Source organism: Poecilia mexicana, unplaced genomic scaffold (assembly GCF_051168715.1).
Source record: "Poecilia mexicana isolate PSO_F unplaced genomic scaffold, ASM5116871v1 scaffold_5, whole genome shotgun sequence".
NCBI classification, from domain to species: Eukaryota; Metazoa; Chordata; class Actinopteri; order Cyprinodontiformes; family Poeciliidae; genus Poecilia; species Poecilia mexicana.
In genome coordinates, this window is record NW_028263374.1 from 12,360,086 (window position 1) to 12,378,457 (window position 18,372).

The window sequence follows — 18,372 nt, forward strand, 5'->3', positions numbered from 1 at the left end:
ATTTACTTAGTACGAAGGCATTAAGTTAATGTAAAAGTTATATAATCGGATTTTATTAATGGTTTGATAAAAAAGGATGTCGTCTCATGCCGTTCTCAAACATATGCAGAAAAGTCTTTTCTTGCCATTAAAGGGATCAGGTTCATGGTTGGTGTCCAGTTTTCAGCAGGTTTCCTCTGATACTTTTGATCAATAAGTTGCTAGATTTCAATATTCAAAGGCCTCTTTGCCATCACCCTAATCTTCATGGCCAGGTTGCTCCAAAATGTTGCAGTCAGAAAGGAGCATGTTGGTTAAACTTACAGATGGTTTTAAACCTAAATCTGTCAGGAGAATTTATCATCTTTACTGATGGCAAATATAATGACAGTAAATTCATGGAAACATCAGACGTCCATGTAAAAGTCTTTCTGGATCATCAAACGCTGCAGACACTGCTGATGTCTGAGGTTAAGAGAATCATTGTTCTCCTTATCCAAGACTGATGGATTTATTTGTTAGAAACGCCTATGATCTAACATTTCATTTAAGCAGGTTGTTACTTTCAAAATGTGTGTTTTGGTCTCTATTGAAAAACACAAAAATATTAAAAATAAAAACTGGGAAGTAACCAGTTACATTTAGACCGTCACATTTACTTGAGTAACCTTTTGGGAAAAAGTAACTTTTAAGAGTAGATTTACGGCATCGTACTCTCCGCTTTTACTTGAGTAAAATTATTATGAAGTCTCAGTATTTTCACTTAATCCACATAAAGCAACTTTACTGAAATTAGAAAAAAGATAATTTAGCCAAAACTGCACGTGGAGAGCTAAAGCTAAATGTTGTTTTAAAGTGAGTATTCTTATTTCTACACAAGATTTAATGTTTTAATTATGTGTTTTTCTGTTCAGTCATTTGAAGATTGAATAAATATTCAGTAAACAGGAGACATCGTCACTGGAAACACTGTAGTAACATGTCCTAATAAACCTGCTGCAGGTGTTGGTTTCAGTGGTTTTATGTGTTAAAATTTTGATTTTGAAAAGTTGAATTTGTTATTTTGCAGTTGTGTTATTTATCTATGCTATGATTTTATGTTAATCTACAAAATAAAAACATGAATCTTCATTAGATTTCACAATGTTACAGATACATTTCTTTGTCTGAAATCTATCAGTCTTATAAAAACATCTTTTATCATAAAATATGTTTACATATTTCAATAAAACTTTAGATTTTGTCTCTTTGAAAACATCTTTTATACATATATACTAAATTCAAGGCCAGTATTTGGGTCACCTTTCTATCAAACACTCTTTAAAATAACCTCTTGAATTACCTCTTTTCAGCTTCTACTGGAGTAAAAACGTGAAAATTGAAAATACGTCGAGGCAGTTCTGCCGTTTCTTGAGTTAAATTTTTGGATTCTCTCCCCTCCTCTGGCTCTGGGTCACATTGACTTTGTTTTTCTCCGGCTCTTTGGCAGATTTGTGTTTTGAAAGCCGCCATTAAACACAGCCGTTACGTAAGCAGCCCTGTGTGTAGCGGGGGACCGTTTCAGAGTCCGGCCTTGTTACTGTACGGCATCGTTTTTACTGGAACTGAGAATCCACAATGGTGTCCATGGTTTTGACACTTTAACGGTCTGGTTCTGTTAAACAGAAACTCTTATTTTAGAGGAACTTTACAAGCTTGTCACTGGTTACTCAGAGAAACAAACAGATAAGCTTATTTGAGCTGGTTTCTTCTGTTCGGGTTCCCAGTCCGTCCCAGTAACAACAGGTAACCCACAGATGGATACACAGAACATGCTAACTCCACCCTGAAAGGTGCTAGACTAGGATTTGAACCCATGACCTTCCTGTTTAAACATAATTAATTTATAGTTGACCTGGAGAAATCTGAACTGGTTAAAACTGATAATGATCCGTGTTTAGATTATTCTCTTGTTTTGATCTTTTCCTGCTTATTTATTCAGATCTGCTTTTCATTCCTCTGTGTTTCACTTCCTGGTTTATCATTATTGGAGTATTTCTTGTATTGGCGTTTCTTTCCGTTTACTCTTTATGTCAGTTTCAGTTTTTTTCCTTTCGTTCATGGTTTTTCTGTCTCAGGTTCTCTCTTCCTCAGTCTGCCACCATGCTTCGCCCCCCAGCTGTTTCACGCTTCCTAATTTCTCTCTGCCTGCTCTGCTTACCTCTGATTAGTCTCTGGTTTATATCTCTACTCTAAACATTTAAGCCTCGTTATCCTCATTATTCTCTGCTGGTTCCTTCATCGGTTTTCCCTGTGATCTGCAATTCCATTACAAATGCGTACAAATCTTTGTCTATATTCAGCTAATGTAAAAAAAAAAAAAAAAAAAAGCATAATTTTGCTCTGATTTAATCCTTGTTTGGATTAAATCAGAAATGAAAGTTTGTTCACCTGATAAGTCATTAAAAATCATGACGGCGACAGATGTAAACAGTTACATGACATATATTCGTATTGTAGTCATGGTGCCAGCGCTCATCATCAAAAAAACACAGTCAAAAAAAAACAAAAAAAAAAAAAACGCCACTTCCCAGGACAAAAACTTTATCAAAAAACATGAAGTTTTTCTTTTTCAAAATGTAAACTTTATGCTGGTAATTCCAATTCTCACCTTCCTGAGGTCTTTGTAAGTTTTCCTGTTTATCATTAAACGTTCACTCTTCCTGTTTGCATCTTCAAACGCATTCAGGCCCATTTTCCAAAATCTCTGATTGCTTTTCTCTGACAGTTAAAGGAAAAGGATGGAATAAAATTGCTGCAGCTAAAATTAAATTTTTATTCATACTATTAGCTTTTGGTATCTCTGCCAATTTTATATTTGTCTTATCATTTTTACTTAATTTTATTCCTATTTTGTCATTTATCTACCTGTGATGTGTTTGTTGTGAAGCACTTTGGTCAGCTGAGGTTGTTGTAAATGTCTGATATAAATAAACGCCACAGAAACACAAATTACACTACATTAAATTGGCCAAATTTCACAATGCACAAGACAATAAATTAGATAGATTGCTGGTGTTTATATATGTAACAAAACTGAAGCAGCAGTCAGTGAATAAAAAGCAAACACTACTTCTCCCTGGGCACTTTTTTCACATCTCTGAGGATACAAAGGAAACATTGCTGAAGGCACCAAAATCTGTCATGATGCCAAATGTTTTCTTTGAAGAAAAAAAAAAAATCAATGCATCACATCGTGCCAAACTTCCCTCTGAGCATTTTTCCCCAGCAAAATCTCAAAACTCCTTTCTTCTCTTCCTTTGTGCTTAATAAAAAAGAATCGCATATTAAACTAGTTGAACTTTAAAGAAAGTCCACAGATGATGAGGAGAAACACAAACACAGGTGGCAGATACAGCGAGAAGCTGCTCCCCCCCTGCGCCTCAGAGAAGAGGCTAATTAAATTTTCATGTCGATAATCAGGAGCTAATCCACCGTTAATTGTGCTTCTCTCCGACGCAGTGGCTCCCTCGTGGGATCCGACGTTATGCCCACGCAGCGTTTCGTTTGCTTAAACGCCTCTTAGATTTAATGGACTCTTCCATAAACTCATCCTCAGCACCTCCTCACTCACGACCACACAGAAGCCTGAGCTCATCCATCAACAATAATCCCTTCAATGATCTCCATTTTATCTTTTCACCACCCTCCTCCTCCTACTTCTCACCCACGTCCCTACAAAGGGCTTAATTACTGGTGTGAAGTAATTATTTTCTTTATTAGTGAAACGTAACATCTGTTTCAGGTCTTTTTAATTGTACCTATAAAACCCGTCCATTATTTCTGTCCCTTTGGGAAAGGCCTGCTGCTTGTTGCTCCCTGCGGACTCCCTACGCTCCTCATTCAGTTCTCCGGCTGGCGCTTCCGACACGCAGGGCCGCCGTCGTGAGCTTTCACGCCGACTTCAGAGGAGCTGAGCTGTTCTTTCGGAAAAAGAAAACAGGGTATGTCTCCAAGCTCCCCTGAAGGCTTCAGTGTTTTTGGATTTGTCATTAAACTCTAAAGGAGCATATTCCCAAAAGCAGCAGAGAGCCTAAGGGCCGCAGGGAGCGTGGGAATAGAGGAAGGAGTGAGATTCCTGAAGTTCTAGGGAAATTTTGTCCTTTTATTAATAGACTTTGGTCCCTTTGAAATTTTATTAGCCATAAAGTTGACGGTATGTTGTGCGGCTTCTACAGCCCTGCAGAGCCTCTTCGCCTTAAACAAGCTGCTTATTTCTCAGAGCATCCGTGCAATTCAGCTCCAAGGTTTCTCCTGGCCCTCCGCGGAGGGCAGCAGCTACACAAGAGCAGGTGTCATCGTCAAACTGAGACCTCCGTGGAATAAATAAATCTATAAAAACCTCACATAGTCACCGACTTCCAGCAAACACTGACCAGTTAGCCGAGGACCGTCCGGCTTCTGGAGCTCTGTCCTTTTAGCGCTCTCCCTCTTTATTTTTATGGTTCCTGCACCTTCAGGAAATGACCCTTTTATAGGGTCAACACTATAAAAGACTTGTTTTTTTTGGGAGTGGTTAGTGGACGAGTGTGTGTGTGTGGGTGTGTGTGTGTGTAGTGGGGGTATAAGTGTTGAAGTTACTACCGGTTCGTCTTTGGTGCCAAAGAAAGAGACCTGATGAGGCTAATAGTCTTCTCGTCCAATATATCACATAGCTGTGAACTCTGTGACCTTTTTTGTCAATAGGAGAACTTTTCTCTGGAGTGTGTGTGTGAGGCCGGGTGGACGGGGCGTGCACGGCTATCCTTGTGTGTCCAACCAAGAGTGCACATGTGGACATCTGCACTGTCATACCTCAACGTGTGTGTTGATGTGCAAGGCAGCTAACGCACGCAGAGCTTCATCTCTGCTGGATGGAAAAGGTTCTTCTAATAGTTTTAATTAAAGTGCATGAGTGAAATTGATAATAATCAGCTAAAAAGGATTTGTTACTGAGGTGAGAAGAGACAGGCTTGACGTCTAAACATGGGGTATTTGGTTAAAATCTTTCTTTAAACTGTTACTTACTTATGATGTCGTTGAATTAATTAGTTGATTTGTGCAAAAATTATGTCACGTAAATAAAAGATGATTCCTGAGCAGAAGAGTTAATAAAACTGTCTACATACATAGAAAGTCCACATTTTGGACAAATTTCTAAAGGTTCAGATACACAAACTATTGCACAAAATCTTCCCCCTTTAAATCTTCTGTCGACACTTTTTGTTACGCTTCTATGTTTCAGATCATTGAGTAAATTTTAACGTCAAAGGCAGCCTGAGTTAATTCAAACCAACAGATTCCAATGAATATTTATAAAAGAGACACACACACACCTGGTTCACCCTCTGCTCCCTCCCATTCACCAGGTATGACACTGAAATTAAGATTGTGTTCACTTTCACTAACCTCACCCAGACAGGAAGTGTCTGAACCGAGAAATGACCCAAACAGAACCTGTCTTACAACATGAAGTAGGCTGAACGATGCCAGACAGAAACTCATCATGAAACGTTAAACAAACATTGAGTTTAATCAGAAAAGCTTACAAAGCCGTTCCTAAGGCTTCACTGAACGACATAGAGAGCCTTCATCCACAGTTAGAGAGAACGTTCAACAGTGATGAACCTCGACTATAAAAATGACAAGAGGAGAGAATCAGCAACTCATCTGGAAGCTCAGAAAAAGAAACCAGGACAAAGTCTGAGAGGCTGCAGAGAACTTCATGGCCCATCTCATATTTGCAAACATCTTCAACGTTTATTAAGAAAATATTTTGTGGATTGGAGAGACAAACGCCTTTTTTTGGTTGTTGTTGTTGAAAAGTGTGTATCTTGTTCGTCTTGCATGACATTAAGACGGTGTTTCAGAAAGAGAACATCACGGCAACAGTCAAACATGGTGGTGGCAGTGTGATGGTGTGGGTCGATTTGTCGCTGCGGGATTAGTAAATAGAGGAACCATAAACTTTAGCAGAAAATCCAGAAGGAGAACGTCAGGCCATCAGTTTGTTGCTTTAAGCTCAATCTTAATGTTAAGTTATAATAACGACACAAGGAAACTTAAAAGTCCAGATTTAAACCCAGTTCAGATTCTGTGGTGAGACTTTAAAAAGGCTGCTCATGTCTGATAAAACCAGTTTACTTTTCCACAGAGTGCCAGGTTGGTTTGGAAAGCTTTTTGTTCACTTAATAAACATAAATAACATTTTGATATCTTTGTTTGGTATTGAAATTTGGTTGATGATGTGAAACAAAAGCCAGAAGAAATCTGTAAGGAAGAAATTTACTTTTTAACAGCTCTCTAATTAAGACTGGAACGTTCATATTTATCCAGAAAATAAATTTGCTCGAGAAAAAGATAAAAAAAAAAAAAAACATTCTTATTTTTTGTGACTCCGACTTGACAGCAAGAGACAATAAGCGTAAGGATTTCTGTCTGCAGAATGGGAACATCTCTGGTTTATCGCTAACGTTTCTGAGCATTTCGCACATAAACAAAGAGTGACGCACAAAAGTAGGATGAGGTAAACAAAGTTTTAAGACTGAGTAGGAGTAGGAGATTCTCAAGAAAAAAACAAACTAAGCTCCAAGCCCAACTGCACACTTAAATCTTTGCAAATATTTTAGACTGCATGTCAAATTGCAATAAATAGTGTCGCTGTAAACAGCTTAGCAACGAGTGCCTTTTCGTGCAGCATGCGAAGCATTTGTTACAGTAAGCTGTAAAGAGGAAGATAGTGCACTAAATCCTTCACACGGTACATATACACTCATTTTTTCCATGATATTTAATTAGAAACCAGGAGGCAAGGTCCTGTTCAACCCCCACTCCAGCATCCACGTACCTTGAGTGAATACTAAGAAGCAACTCAGGCACAGGTCCAATTCAGAATGTATTGTGTGAACCCCCATGGCCCATCAAAGGCAGTGTGCACAACCATGAAAGGGTGATTGGGCTGGAGGTGCGCAGGGAATAGTGTTTGAAGTTTTCCTTCTATATCAGAGAAAGAGAAAAAGGCATTTATAATCCTGTGGGATTGCTAATCACCATGGGCTAAAAAAAAAAGAAAGAAAAGAAAACAGGGATGCACTCAGTCTCTCTTAACTCTTCCACAAGTGCTGGAGGAAAAAGGGTGAAGAAAGAGGAATAAGGAGCTGCGGGGTGCTAGCAGGCGAAGGAGGTGGGGGTGGAACAGGAGGGTGGATGCTGGAAACTGAGGTAAACAGAGGAGGAAAGCAAGGGGCTTTAAACATGACCGATTCGTCTGGATAATCTCGGTCATTAGCCTCTCCTGCTGGCATCATTAATGCACAATTAGGAGGCGTCACGTGCGTCGACGAGGCATCAAATCATTTCTAAACACGTCCTGCAAAGGACGGAAGCAGAGACTTCCAATACAGTCCAATGACAGAAGGTAACGGGTACCGCTCTCCCCGTAAACAACACGAGGTAAATGTAGCGGGAAAAATCCACATCTACTTCTCATCGAGCCGGAAAAAGACGCATAGTGAGATTCAGAGTGTGTGCAAAGCAGCTAGCAGCTTGTATTCCTGACAGCTGGAGAGGGATGCCAGCAAGGGAAACTTCCGCACAGCGTGATGCTGCCATCGGCACTGATTAGATCTTCTTTTCCTAAAGGGATGCTTCATGTTTTGTGCCAACAACTTTCCCTTTAACTCTGCAGTCATGTTCACTAAATTAGAATATTCAAGTGAGGCTCACATGTCAAATTAGAAGCACCTTTTGAAAAATAACGACCTTTAAAAACATTTTAAAGGTTTAATCTGTTGCTTAATGTTTAATGCTCTCTATACAAAACATTGTTTTTATTGGAACGATGCACTTATCTCATCCTAAATGTTTTTCATTGCCTGCAAGTAAAAAAAAAAATCATTATAATTAACAAAACTAAAGACTCTAAATATTGCTTTTCAAGAAATGACTAAAAACAAAAGCACAAACAAGCCCACCCCCACAGCATGATGCTGCCACCACCAGAAAACATTCTGACCTTTTAATCCTCCACTTAGACGGATTTCAGAGCAGCTAGCATGTCTTGTTCTCCTGACAGATGAGAAAAGATGCTCATGAGAGACCCGATGCCGTTTAGATAGCCGCTCACAAAGGAAAGAATTATAATTGGAAGTGCGTGTGCAGAATATATTACGTGTGTAAATGTTGTTGAGCCCCACGATTTGCCAGGAAAAGGTCACACACTCCCCTCGACCCTAAGTGTTTCGCTCTTTGTGTACTTGAGGTTAAAAACAGAGAGAGAGAGAGAGAGAGAGAGGGGGGGAGGAGGGGGGCACTGCGCCTATAAACTCCGCATTTAAAAGGCAAGTACGGCCGATGGGGGGGCCTGCTGCATGACAGGGAACAATGGCAGCTTTTTGGACACACTTTTTCTCACTGCGATGAACAGCAGGGAAACCGGTAGAGGCTCCTATAAAAGACCGATAGAGCACAGCTGTCAGGGTTGAACGGTAATTTTATAAAATGTCTCAGAGGGGCCTGCCTGTGGATTTATGGGAAACTATAAGAGGACGAGCACATTTCCAGGAGGCAACAGTCAGAGGGTCCTTTAAATGGGTGACAACTAAAGATTTTAGCTCGTTTAAAAAAAAAAAGTTAACAGGATGCAGAGAGGGAGGAAAGTCTTAATGTTGTGATTTCAACGCGCGTTTTCTCTCTGTAAAACATAAACGTGGGAACAAGGAAAAAGTTTGACCCTGGCTGCTAAATATTCTGCCCCATCATCATTACCACCATCAGCATCACCATCATAAAAACTAACTGGCCATTTAGGAGCTGTTTGCTCCTGATTGACGTGGGTCCTGATTATTGATTATTCAGATTTGCACTCGATCCCTATTTGACAGCCACCTCTAAGCAAGTTCGCTCGGTTTGTTTTATCAGAAAGCTGCAAGCAGCCAGAAGGAATGTAAAAATATGGAAAAAGAAAAAGAAGGAGCAACTCCGCTGTCCAAGCTGTCCCAGGTCCATTTTACGCACAAGGACGCACATTTGGAGACGCATTTGCTAGCTACTTACGCTCCGAGGCCATGGTGATCACGGACTCCGTCGTTGCGTGGTACTCGTCCTCCTCCATGAACTCGTCCTGGGCCGAGGCGTCTCCCTGGAAGTCGTGGTGGTCCAGGAGCTGCTGAAGCGGGGGCGCCTTGGGCAGCAGCTGGTTGACCACCTCCCGGCTGATGTTGGGCGCCTGCTTCAGGCGCAGCTTGCTCAGGATCTGGGACTTGATGGTCTCCAGCCGCAGCACCTTACTTTGCTCCCTCCAAACGCAGGCGGAGCACTCGTGGGAGCCAGCGTCCTCGTCCAGCAGAGACAGCCCCGCGTCCGTGGGCGGCTCGCTGGCAGGAGGCAGCAGCAGATTGGGCTCGTCGCTCCCTGACAGTCCCAGGAAGATGAGCGCCAGTAAGCATGGGAAGAAGTTGTACCTCGGCATGATGATGGAGGAAACTTTTTTCCGCTTCTTTTAGTTGATTTATTCCTCAATATATCCTTTCGGGTCCTTGTCTCAGCCTAAAAAAGCCTCCGAATCATTGACACGCATCTAATCCACAATCAGCCCGAAGTGGGTTGCTTTTTTTTCTGCAGCAGGAGGTTCTGAAATAAAGTTTTCAACAACAAAAAAGTGCGTTCCAGTGTGTGACCAGCTCTTTTTGATTGAAAGGTAAATTATCTGCTTGATGAATGCATAGCCAGCTCACTTGCAGCGTATAACGGTCGCTGTGGGGTCCCCGTGTGCAATGTAGTCCATGGAGGTGTGTGCATGTGCAGAAGTGTCACTGAAAAAAAAATGTGCAAGTGCGGTCAAAAAGGGGCTCTTTATATATCTCAGCAGCTCGGTGTCGTAATCCGTCTCCATTGGCTAAGATTGCAACAAAAGGCTTTTAGGTCTGTCACCAAGTCAAGAGGGACAGAGCGAAGGGAGGGAGGACGCGCTGTTATGGGAGCATAAATGTTTTACAGTTCACAGGCAATGCACCTACATTAGAAATATTGGCCAATTAAGGCATTAGAATAACGAGTGGCTCAAGCTCCGCGCGTTGCTGCTTTTTAAATGGAGTGCATTGAATATGAGCTGAATGAATGGGCTTATCTTGAATTCACCAGATCTCACAAATGACATGAGTATTTATGGTGCATTTTAAAAAAATAAAAATAATCTGCCTGCGCATTCTTCAGTTGTCTACACTGGAGCATTTTGCACATAATGGTTTAATCACGTTAACGGAAAGTGGGGGTATTTATGCAAAAACACTAAAATTAAAGATAAATACTTAACAAAAAAAAAAACAAGACATTAACCAGTCTCCAGCAATAGACATATAGGAGGAAATGCTTAATATAATTTTAAAAAGAAAAAACATTTAAATTAATAAAAAAAACAACAATAAAAAATAGTTTTTCAGCTCCAAATTATAATAGATTTCTATTACATCCCCACACTGTGAAAATCACTTTGGTCAGAGAAATATGTTTAGTGTTATAATTGTTTATATCTTGGTGTCTGCGGGTGTTTTGGTAAAAGTTTCTATTCCAGAAACATTTTACCTCTTGTAACAGTTTCCTGTGCTGCATTTTTGACTCAACACTGCCACCTGCTGGTTCAAAATGACAGCTGCAGCTTCTACGGCTTCGTTTTCACTCTTTTCACAATAAATATACATCAGAGCATCGTCAAAAAGTGAATTTATTTTAGTTTTTTCGTTAAAAACGTTATATTCATGCATGATGTAGAATCGTTACTCTCAGAAGGAAATATTTCAAGCATTTTAATTATGATTAAAACATAATTCCCCTTTTGAGAAAATTAAAACATCACATAAACAATAGAAAATGCATATTTGATACAGAAATGTTAAGTTACAGCTTTTACGGTTATATTTCAGCCACTCATATCTTCTATATGAAGTGTCTGCCACAGGAGATCATTGCTAAAGAAGCTGGGTACTCACAGAGAAACACAAGCACAGTGTTGGAAAATTGAGTGAAAGGAAAAAGTGTGGTAACTGTATGTTTCAGAGAAAAGTGATTAACTTTCTTTGCATTTCAGCTGGAAATCAAGGTCTGGCAGAAGACTGAAGAGGTACAGTAATTCATGCTGCGTGTTACTTTCTTGCTACTTTCTCTCACTGCCAAAAATACCAAAACCTGCTTTAATGATTATGGTATCACTGGCTAATTACCCCACAAACATACCTGCCCTAAACAGAAAATCTACACAGAATGGTCTGGCGCAGAGACCTGCAATCTTTACAACCATTAGAGCAAATTTTGCCTTTGGTTACAAAATTTGTTTAGAACCACAAAAGCAACATGACTCTTTGAAACAAAATAAGTTGTTTTGCAAAACGAAAGATTTTTAAGTTGAAAAACAAAAAAAAAAATATTCCTAGGCTCAGTATTCTTCTAATAGATATTAAATTTCACAGAACATGACATCAAAAAGAGAAAGTAGTTTGCAACCTGCAGACAAAACTTCATATAAAAATTATATTTCTTACTCTACTCATGTCACTCCTGGTGAAAATGCTACATTTATATTGCATGAAAACACCAAAGAAATACTGCACAACTTAACATTTTCAAAGTTATTAAGAACCACATCGGAGGGTCTAATAAGCTACAGGTTGCAGACCTCTGGTATAGTGGAAGAGACAGACAGTAAATCCCGAAATGCAAATGAGCTCACAGCCAGTATTAATGTCAGGAGAACCACCAGCTGATCCCCTCCATACCAATCCGCACTGATGCAGTAATTCATGCAAAAATGAGTGAGTGACACCAGTAAAGTGATACATTTCTGAAGGCTGGGACTCTGTACTAAAACTAATTTCGTTTGATACTTTTCTGAGGACGCTGAATTAGCTGTAAAGCCATAGTCAAATAAACTGACAAAGAAAAGACCTGAAACACACCACCCAGAACAAAATGTCAGAAATAAATAAACAAACCTTTTAGTTATTCAATGCATGTTTAAGGCATCAAACTCAACTAACACGTGGTAAACGTGGGCAATAATTAATTTCACCACGCACTCAGAGCTCGTCATGTGCTCGCTTGAACTATAAAGCCAAATTTTAAACCCTCAATCGTAAAGCATTAGAGGAGGCGTGGCGTTTTAAACTGTTTGGTCCCTGCGGCTTCCCGTAGTCAACAGCCTGGGCGTCGCTGCGCTGCTGCGTAGAAACCAAACACCTCACAACAGTCCAGACCAGCGCCATTAGAGCCGCGGGCGTCTCTTATATAAAGAAGAAGTCGATATAAAGTGTGAAAAAAATGCACTCGGCCGCGCTGGACAGCAGTGGTTCTCCGAGGAAGCGGACTGTTTCTCGGGGAATGAGCGAGGATGAGTCCCTGCGCAGCATCATAAAGGAGGTGAGGGGAAAAATCACGGCGACGCGGTTAATGTTTAATGACAGGGCTAAAGCTGCTGTTCAGTGCTACAGTTACAACCGATTAACACAATGAAACACGACAAGATGAGCATTACGTGTTTATTAGACTGTGTGATAAAACAGCAGCTAGCTAAATGAAATATTCGGTTTGATTCTGGCCTGTAGCTGCGCGTCACTTCCCCATTACTAGCTAATTTAGCCTGCAGTGTTTTGGTTGAGGCTGATTGTGATGCTAACTCTTGTGTTTCTTTCAGACGGACAGCTCCACCAGACGGCTGCCCCGGAGCGACAGCAGGACGGGAACCCTGAGGAAGAGGACTGACAGCCAGGTGGGAGATTAATGCGCTGCCATGGTGTCCTCCACCCGCTATTTGTCATCTTCATCATTGCAACACTAGGATTAAAATTACGGAGCGTCAGCAATGTTTTGACACGTTGTAACCTACGTTTAAGCAATATTTAATCCCTTTCTGCATTGTAGGCATCTTCTAAAAATATCCAAACTGTGGTACAGGTTCAAAACAGCTTTTATGTAGTATTTCTTTAAAAAAAAAAAATCGGTATAAAATATATTTATTTAAATTTTTAACTGTCTAGAAATAATTCAAAACATCATTAACACTCTATTGTGTAAAGCACGTGTGTCAAATTCAAGGTTGGGGGGCCGAATCCGGCCCACCATAGCTATTTATGTGACCCTAGAGACACATACAGAGCTCTCAAGAAAACAATTGTGTGCCTACATATTATTATTATTATTATTATTATTATTATCTAGCAAGATTGAGATACACGTTAATCTAAATCCTTGAGATCTGGCGTTTTAGTTACTTCTTTACCCACTGACATATGAGATTTGCGTTGCATTTAGGAGCTCAGTGAAGTCCAGTCTGCAAATTTCCTTGCTATGTAACATTGTCACGAATCAAATAAATGGCTTATTACAGGAACTGAGTAAGCCATTTCCTCAGGATGGAAATCACAAATAGTCACAATGAATGTTGTGTTGGAGAAAGGATGCATCTAAAATTTGCAGGATAGTTCCTCCTGAGGATTGAACTTTGCCACCCCTGTTCTGCAGTAAAGTGTTAGTGGTATACAGCAAAGTGGAAGTGACTGAGAACAACAGCAACTAAGCCACAAGGTGGTTAGCCACATAAAGTCACGTAGCAGGGACAGCTGACCGTGAGGACCGTATTTTGCGGCGCTCATCAACTTTTTGTACAGGCAGATCTCCAAACTTCATGTGGCTTCCAGTTGCTTCCAAACCTTGTAGCACCAAGTACGTTGCAAAATGTCATTTGTAATAGCTAATTTTCCCACTGTAATAACTAGCAGTTAATTGATGAGTGAAGTGGAGGTAGCCGCTGAAAGTCAGGAGGTGGAGGTAGAAAACAAAGCTTTTGTCCTCTCACTCTGCCACCCTGCAGCTCACTCTGCAGTCCAGACCTACTCTGTAGGGACGCACCGATTTATCGGTGCCGATTTCCCTAGTTTTGGGAAATCGGCCAATTTTTACATGTGAAGCTGATCTTAACCACCCATTTTATCTACCTCGGCAAAGATATTTAAATCAACTGTTCTCTTCTTCTGTTCTGCTGTCAGAGAGGTTTGAGTAGCAGACCGGCCCACCGGATCAGGTCTATATGCAGTTATGCAGTCATCTCACTGTTGGCAACTTGTCAACTTTCTTGCTACGTTTAACAACATTTTAGACAAAAAAAAATTCGGAATCAGCAGGTCAGGAATTTAATAGCTTGGTAATCGACCAGAAAACTGCAATCGGTGCAGTCCTGCTTCTCTGTGTTTAAGTTTTAGTCCAGAGTTGGTTTGACAGACAATATGCAAGTAAAGATTTAATCAATTAATTGGATGACTGATTAAAATGAGTTCAATAATGTCCATGATGACATTTTTTGAAGGGGAATTTTGTTTATAGAGACTTAATAATCCGTTTTATTCATGGTTTTGGTGGTTGCGCTTTACTTTGGATGTTTAAAATGTTCTCCAGTTCAAGTAATAAAGAAATAAAATGTTTATTGGTTGCATTATTGTGTCATTATCAATACATATTTGAAAATGCTCTCAAAACAGCAATATTACTGTACATGTCAATAATTTCCGGGACAATTTATCGTCTAGGAAAAATTTGTTATCGCTACAGGCCGATTTATACAGCTAGTTTCTTTTTTCTGATCTGTGTGAATGTGGTCTGTAAAGTAACAAATATTCTGTATTTCTTTCTTTCAGCAGTCCGACCAGGACCTCTTCATGGGACTCCCAGATATGGTGACTCTTATTCCTACTGTCTTAAGAAAAATGAAAGCCGCTTAAAAACCTGGAGTGATTCTAAAAACATATTTCTGAACATATGGAGCAACATAAGGCCTCCCGCATAGGGTTGGTCTCCTCCGAGAGCTTGTTGAGCCGTCGCTCTACCTCGGACTGTGGTGTGCGTTCTGCTGAATTCGCCCGCACTGATTCGTGATTGCTGTGTGTGTGTGTGTGTGTGTGTGTGTGCGTGTGCGTGTGTGTGTGTGTGTGTGTGTGTGTCGCAGTTGGAGCTGCAGGCCAGCTACGATGAGGCGGTGCAGGAGCTGCGTGGGCTGGAGGTCGAGCGAGAGGCTCTGTTGTTCCAGGTGGACGTCTTGCAGGACTCTCTGGAGGGCGTGGAGGAGCTGCTGGCCGAAGCCCAGAGGGAAGCTGGACAGGCCGGTTTGGTGAGGCCCAGCTTTTGGGTCCTGGCTGTATTAAAACAAGCCGCGCGTCGCCTCGTTACGCTGGTTTCTCTTTATTTGTAGGCGCTGGAACGCGAGAGAGAGGAGAAGAGGAAACTGGAGAGCCTGGTTTGCTCTCTGATGAAGGAGGTGGAGAGATTAAGAGAGGTAAAACAGGAAGTGAAAGGAGAACTCGATGTAATGTCGGAGAAGTACTGCATTGACAGATAAAGGGTTTGAATATTTAAATGCCTACATGCATAAAAGTATGATTTATGTATGTAAGCAATCAAATTTTTTAGTAAAGATTTTATGTAGTGGATGTTTTCAAACCTTTTTCCAACCACAATTAGGAAGAGACACTGAAGTATAGTAAATGCTCTTGAATAAATAGATATGACAAGTAGACCGTCCTCTCTATTTATACACTGCTCAAAAAAATAAAGGGAACACTCAAATAACACTTCCTAGATCTGAATGAATGAAATATTCTCATTGAATACTTTGTTCTGTACAAAGTTGAATGTGCTGACAACAAAATCACACAAAAATCATCAATGGAAATCAAATTTATTAACCAATGGAGGCCTGGATTTGGAGCCAATTTGAAAATATCACTAAGTAGTTATGTGTTCTTGGAAGACTTTATTAGCAATATCTAATAAACAAATTTTGCTTAGCCTGGTGGCCCACCAGGCTTAAAATATACTGAGGGAAACCCAGTTATTTTATTTTTAATCAAACTTAATTTTATTATGTTGTAATTACTGTGAAGCATTTTAGTCAGCTGAGGTTGTCGTAAATGTGCTGCAAAAATAAACTTTGACTAAATGAAAAGCTTTTTACATACCTTTTTCATTCATATGTACATAATTACTAAACTCTCACATTTACCTTTAGACGGCAATTTATACAAAGAGCTTCAGATTTAAGAACATTAAAACATACACTGAAGTGACAGCTACTTACTAGAGTAATTTCTCCTCTTCTCAGGAGGCAACCAGCCACCATGAAGAAGAGAGAGACTCCCTGCTGTGTGAACCTTGCAGCACCAAGCTTGCCAACGGCAGGGTGGCGGGTCCAGAGGAAGGGGGACAGACAGCAGGGGGCGTTCTCACAAAACTGCGACGGATGGTCAACCAGCTCCCGGCCCCGCTCCCGTCTCTATCGCTGGACGGCGGCGGCGCCGCCGACGGCGTTCTCCAGAGGCCGTACGAAAGCCACCGCCGGGACGGGCGGGATCCGTCTCCTGACAGGAACGACTCGGACAAAAGTGCCTACGAAGATGCGTCCGCCGAGACTCCGGAGCAGGACCGGACCTTTCCCGGGGACGGAGACCTGCCTCACGATTCAGAGGACAAAGGAAAATGTCCAGCTGACGACAGCCAGACCCAAGACTCAGCCAACCCGGACGCCTGCGTTTTGTCTTAAATTCATCTGAGTTTAAAGGTGAACCTTTTTCTTTTTTTTCTTTTCACGTCTGGTAAAATTCAAGAGCTTTTCCTTTATAATTATCATCAGAGAGAACTTTGATCTGAGCTGATTAAATAAATCAAAAACATTTCATCAGCTGCGTTTTCCACTGAATGTTTACCGTTTCAGTTGCCCTTTAAGCTAGATTGCCAAACATTTCCTAAAAAGGCAAGAATGAGCTTTTTCTTTGTCTCATATCGAGTCATTCGGTCGTCACGATTTTAACTAAACGGATACTTTTCCTTCAGCATTATTTATAATTTTGCTACCAAATCGCTGTAGTACATATTCACTACAAAAAAAAAAGCTCAGGTTTGCCATGTGAAATCCACAGACTACATTTATGTTAGATGCCGAGAACAATGCCGAAGTCGGCCTTTGCTTCTTTCGACGGGGATGAAGAGGGAAAACTGCTGAGATATTTGTCATCCGGATTTATCTGTATCCAAAACTCTGCAGGAATCCAGAAGTGGACTGTTGCCGTTTTGGTTTTACTGTTTCATTTCAAAATAGACCAATTCTTTTTACTTGAAGCAGATTTACGACGTTTGTCTTTGCATGTCATCACACGATGCTGGGCGCGTCGTTACTAGGGATTTTTAAATTATGGTTAAAAACACCATCTAGATATACTTTTCAGTCTTAAGATATTTTTATACGGTCCCTTTGATATGTTTTTGCTCTGAAGGTTTTTAAAAATATGGTTGCATTTGCACTTTTTTTTTTAAGGTCAGACGTTTGTCAGATTACAACAGCAACAACATTCCTTTCACAGCCGAACGCGTCCGTTTGAAATGGTCCTCTGAGGTGCAGCAGGATAAACGAATACAGTCTGTCTACATGGAGACAATTACATGTTTGCACTTTTCTGTGGAACTTGCTGGTTGGACGTCTCTTGTTGCTGTAAACTATTTTTACGTCACATTTCTTTTCAGTGCTTAAGGCAACTGTAAGCCGGTCTGTGTCTTTTGTGATGCATGAACACAAACATAGTCACTATTTTATGAACTGCAAGTGAAATGATTCCTGTACTTTTTGCACGAAGTACTTTAATACATATTATCTAATATGTCACTTAGCACACCGTTTGTTTCACGTTTTTCTTTCCAAGATCGAGGACAAATTATGAACGCTTGAAACATGTCACGTTAGATTAACGTAAAAATGCTCCTAATGAGACAATACTAATGAATTTATGGATATCAACGGTGCATTCAGCTGCATTCAGCAGTCATGTTGTTGTCAAGCTGCAAAGTATTTGCCTTTGTAATGTTTATTCTTCACCCGAATGCTGGTTCACGCACTAATACTTGACTGTTTATCGTTCTGGTTGCCAAGATACACAACATAATCAACCAGCTCTGATGCCTTGATGAGGTTTGTCCTTCTTAAAACGTCTGTAAGTGCTGTCTCGTCTGAAACAATCTAGTTCTATCAAATAGACCATAAAATAAACAGTTCTCTGGTTCTGGTCGTTGTTTATCAAGAGAAATGGATCCTTTAAATGGTGCCGCCAGACTTTCTGTTCTGAACAATTTTAAAAATACTCTTTTTGTTTGATGTTGTTTGATTTCAATATAAAGCAAAAAAAAAAAAAGTACTTACTGTATCTTAATGCCTTTTTTGGGTTTTAATATTTTTTGTCATTTTCTTAGCTTTTAAATGTTTTGCTGTCGAAATAAAGGATGATTTATATGAAAATGAACTGACGTTGACGTGCCGTTTGTGTTTATATTTATTCAACATTCAGCTGGAAT

General features: G+C 40.3%; 2 protein-coding genes across 5 annotated transcripts in view; one reads left to right on the forward strand and one right to left on the reverse strand.

Moving 5' to 3' along the window:
* The window catches only part of gdf11 (growth differentiation factor 11), a 29,472-nt gene extending 18,852 nt beyond the window's left edge, over nucleotides 1-10,620 (reverse strand). For both annotated transcript variants that reach the window (XM_015004208.2, XM_015004207.2), the window contains exon 1: nucleotides 9,052-10,620. In XM_015004208.2, coding sequence (XP_014859694.1) covers nucleotides 9,052-9,466 — 415 coding nt within the window. In that variant the 5' untranslated portion in view covers nucleotides 9,467-10,620. The remainder of the gene's footprint in view (nucleotides 1-9,051) is intronic.
* Nucleotides 10,621-12,189: 1,569 nt separating this feature from the next.
* On the forward strand, nucleotides 12,190-18,320 carry LOC106928150 (uncharacterized). 3 transcript variants are annotated; one of them, XM_088005532.1, is made up of 6 exons: nucleotides 12,190-12,405; nucleotides 12,680-12,754; nucleotides 14,676-14,714; nucleotides 14,984-15,145; nucleotides 15,227-15,354; nucleotides 16,117-18,320. In XM_088005532.1, exons 1-6 carry the CDS (start codon nucleotides 12,307-12,309, stop codon nucleotides 16,571-16,573), a joined length of 960 nt encoding a protein of 319 aa, XP_087861658.1. In that variant the 5' UTR covers nucleotides 12,190-12,306; the 3' UTR covers nucleotides 16,574-18,320. The 3 variants fall into 3 exon arrangements, with proteins under 3 accessions (XP_087861658.1, XP_014859696.2, XP_014859697.2); XM_015004210.2 differs by having other exon boundaries at nucleotides 15,227-15,310; nucleotides 16,136-18,320; XM_015004211.2 differs by having other exon boundaries at nucleotides 14,679-14,714; nucleotides 15,227-15,310; nucleotides 16,136-18,320.
* The last annotated feature ends 52 nt before the right edge of the window (nucleotides 18,321-18,372 follow it).

Bases quoted from the DNA above. Each gene is read 5' to 3' on its own strand.
- LOC106928150 (XM_088005532.1), top strand. From the start codon at position 12,307: ATGCACTCGGCCGCGCTGGACAGCAGTGGTTCTCCGAGGAAGCGGACT. The intron at 12,406-12,679 runs GTGAGGGGAAAA...TGTTTCTTTCAG, and splicing joins TGCGCAGCATCATAAAGGAG to ACGGACAGCTCCACCAGACG. The intron at 12,755-14,675 runs GTGGGAGATTAA...TCTTTCTTTCAG, and splicing joins GGAAGAGGACTGACAGCCAG to CAGTCCGACCAGGACCTCTT.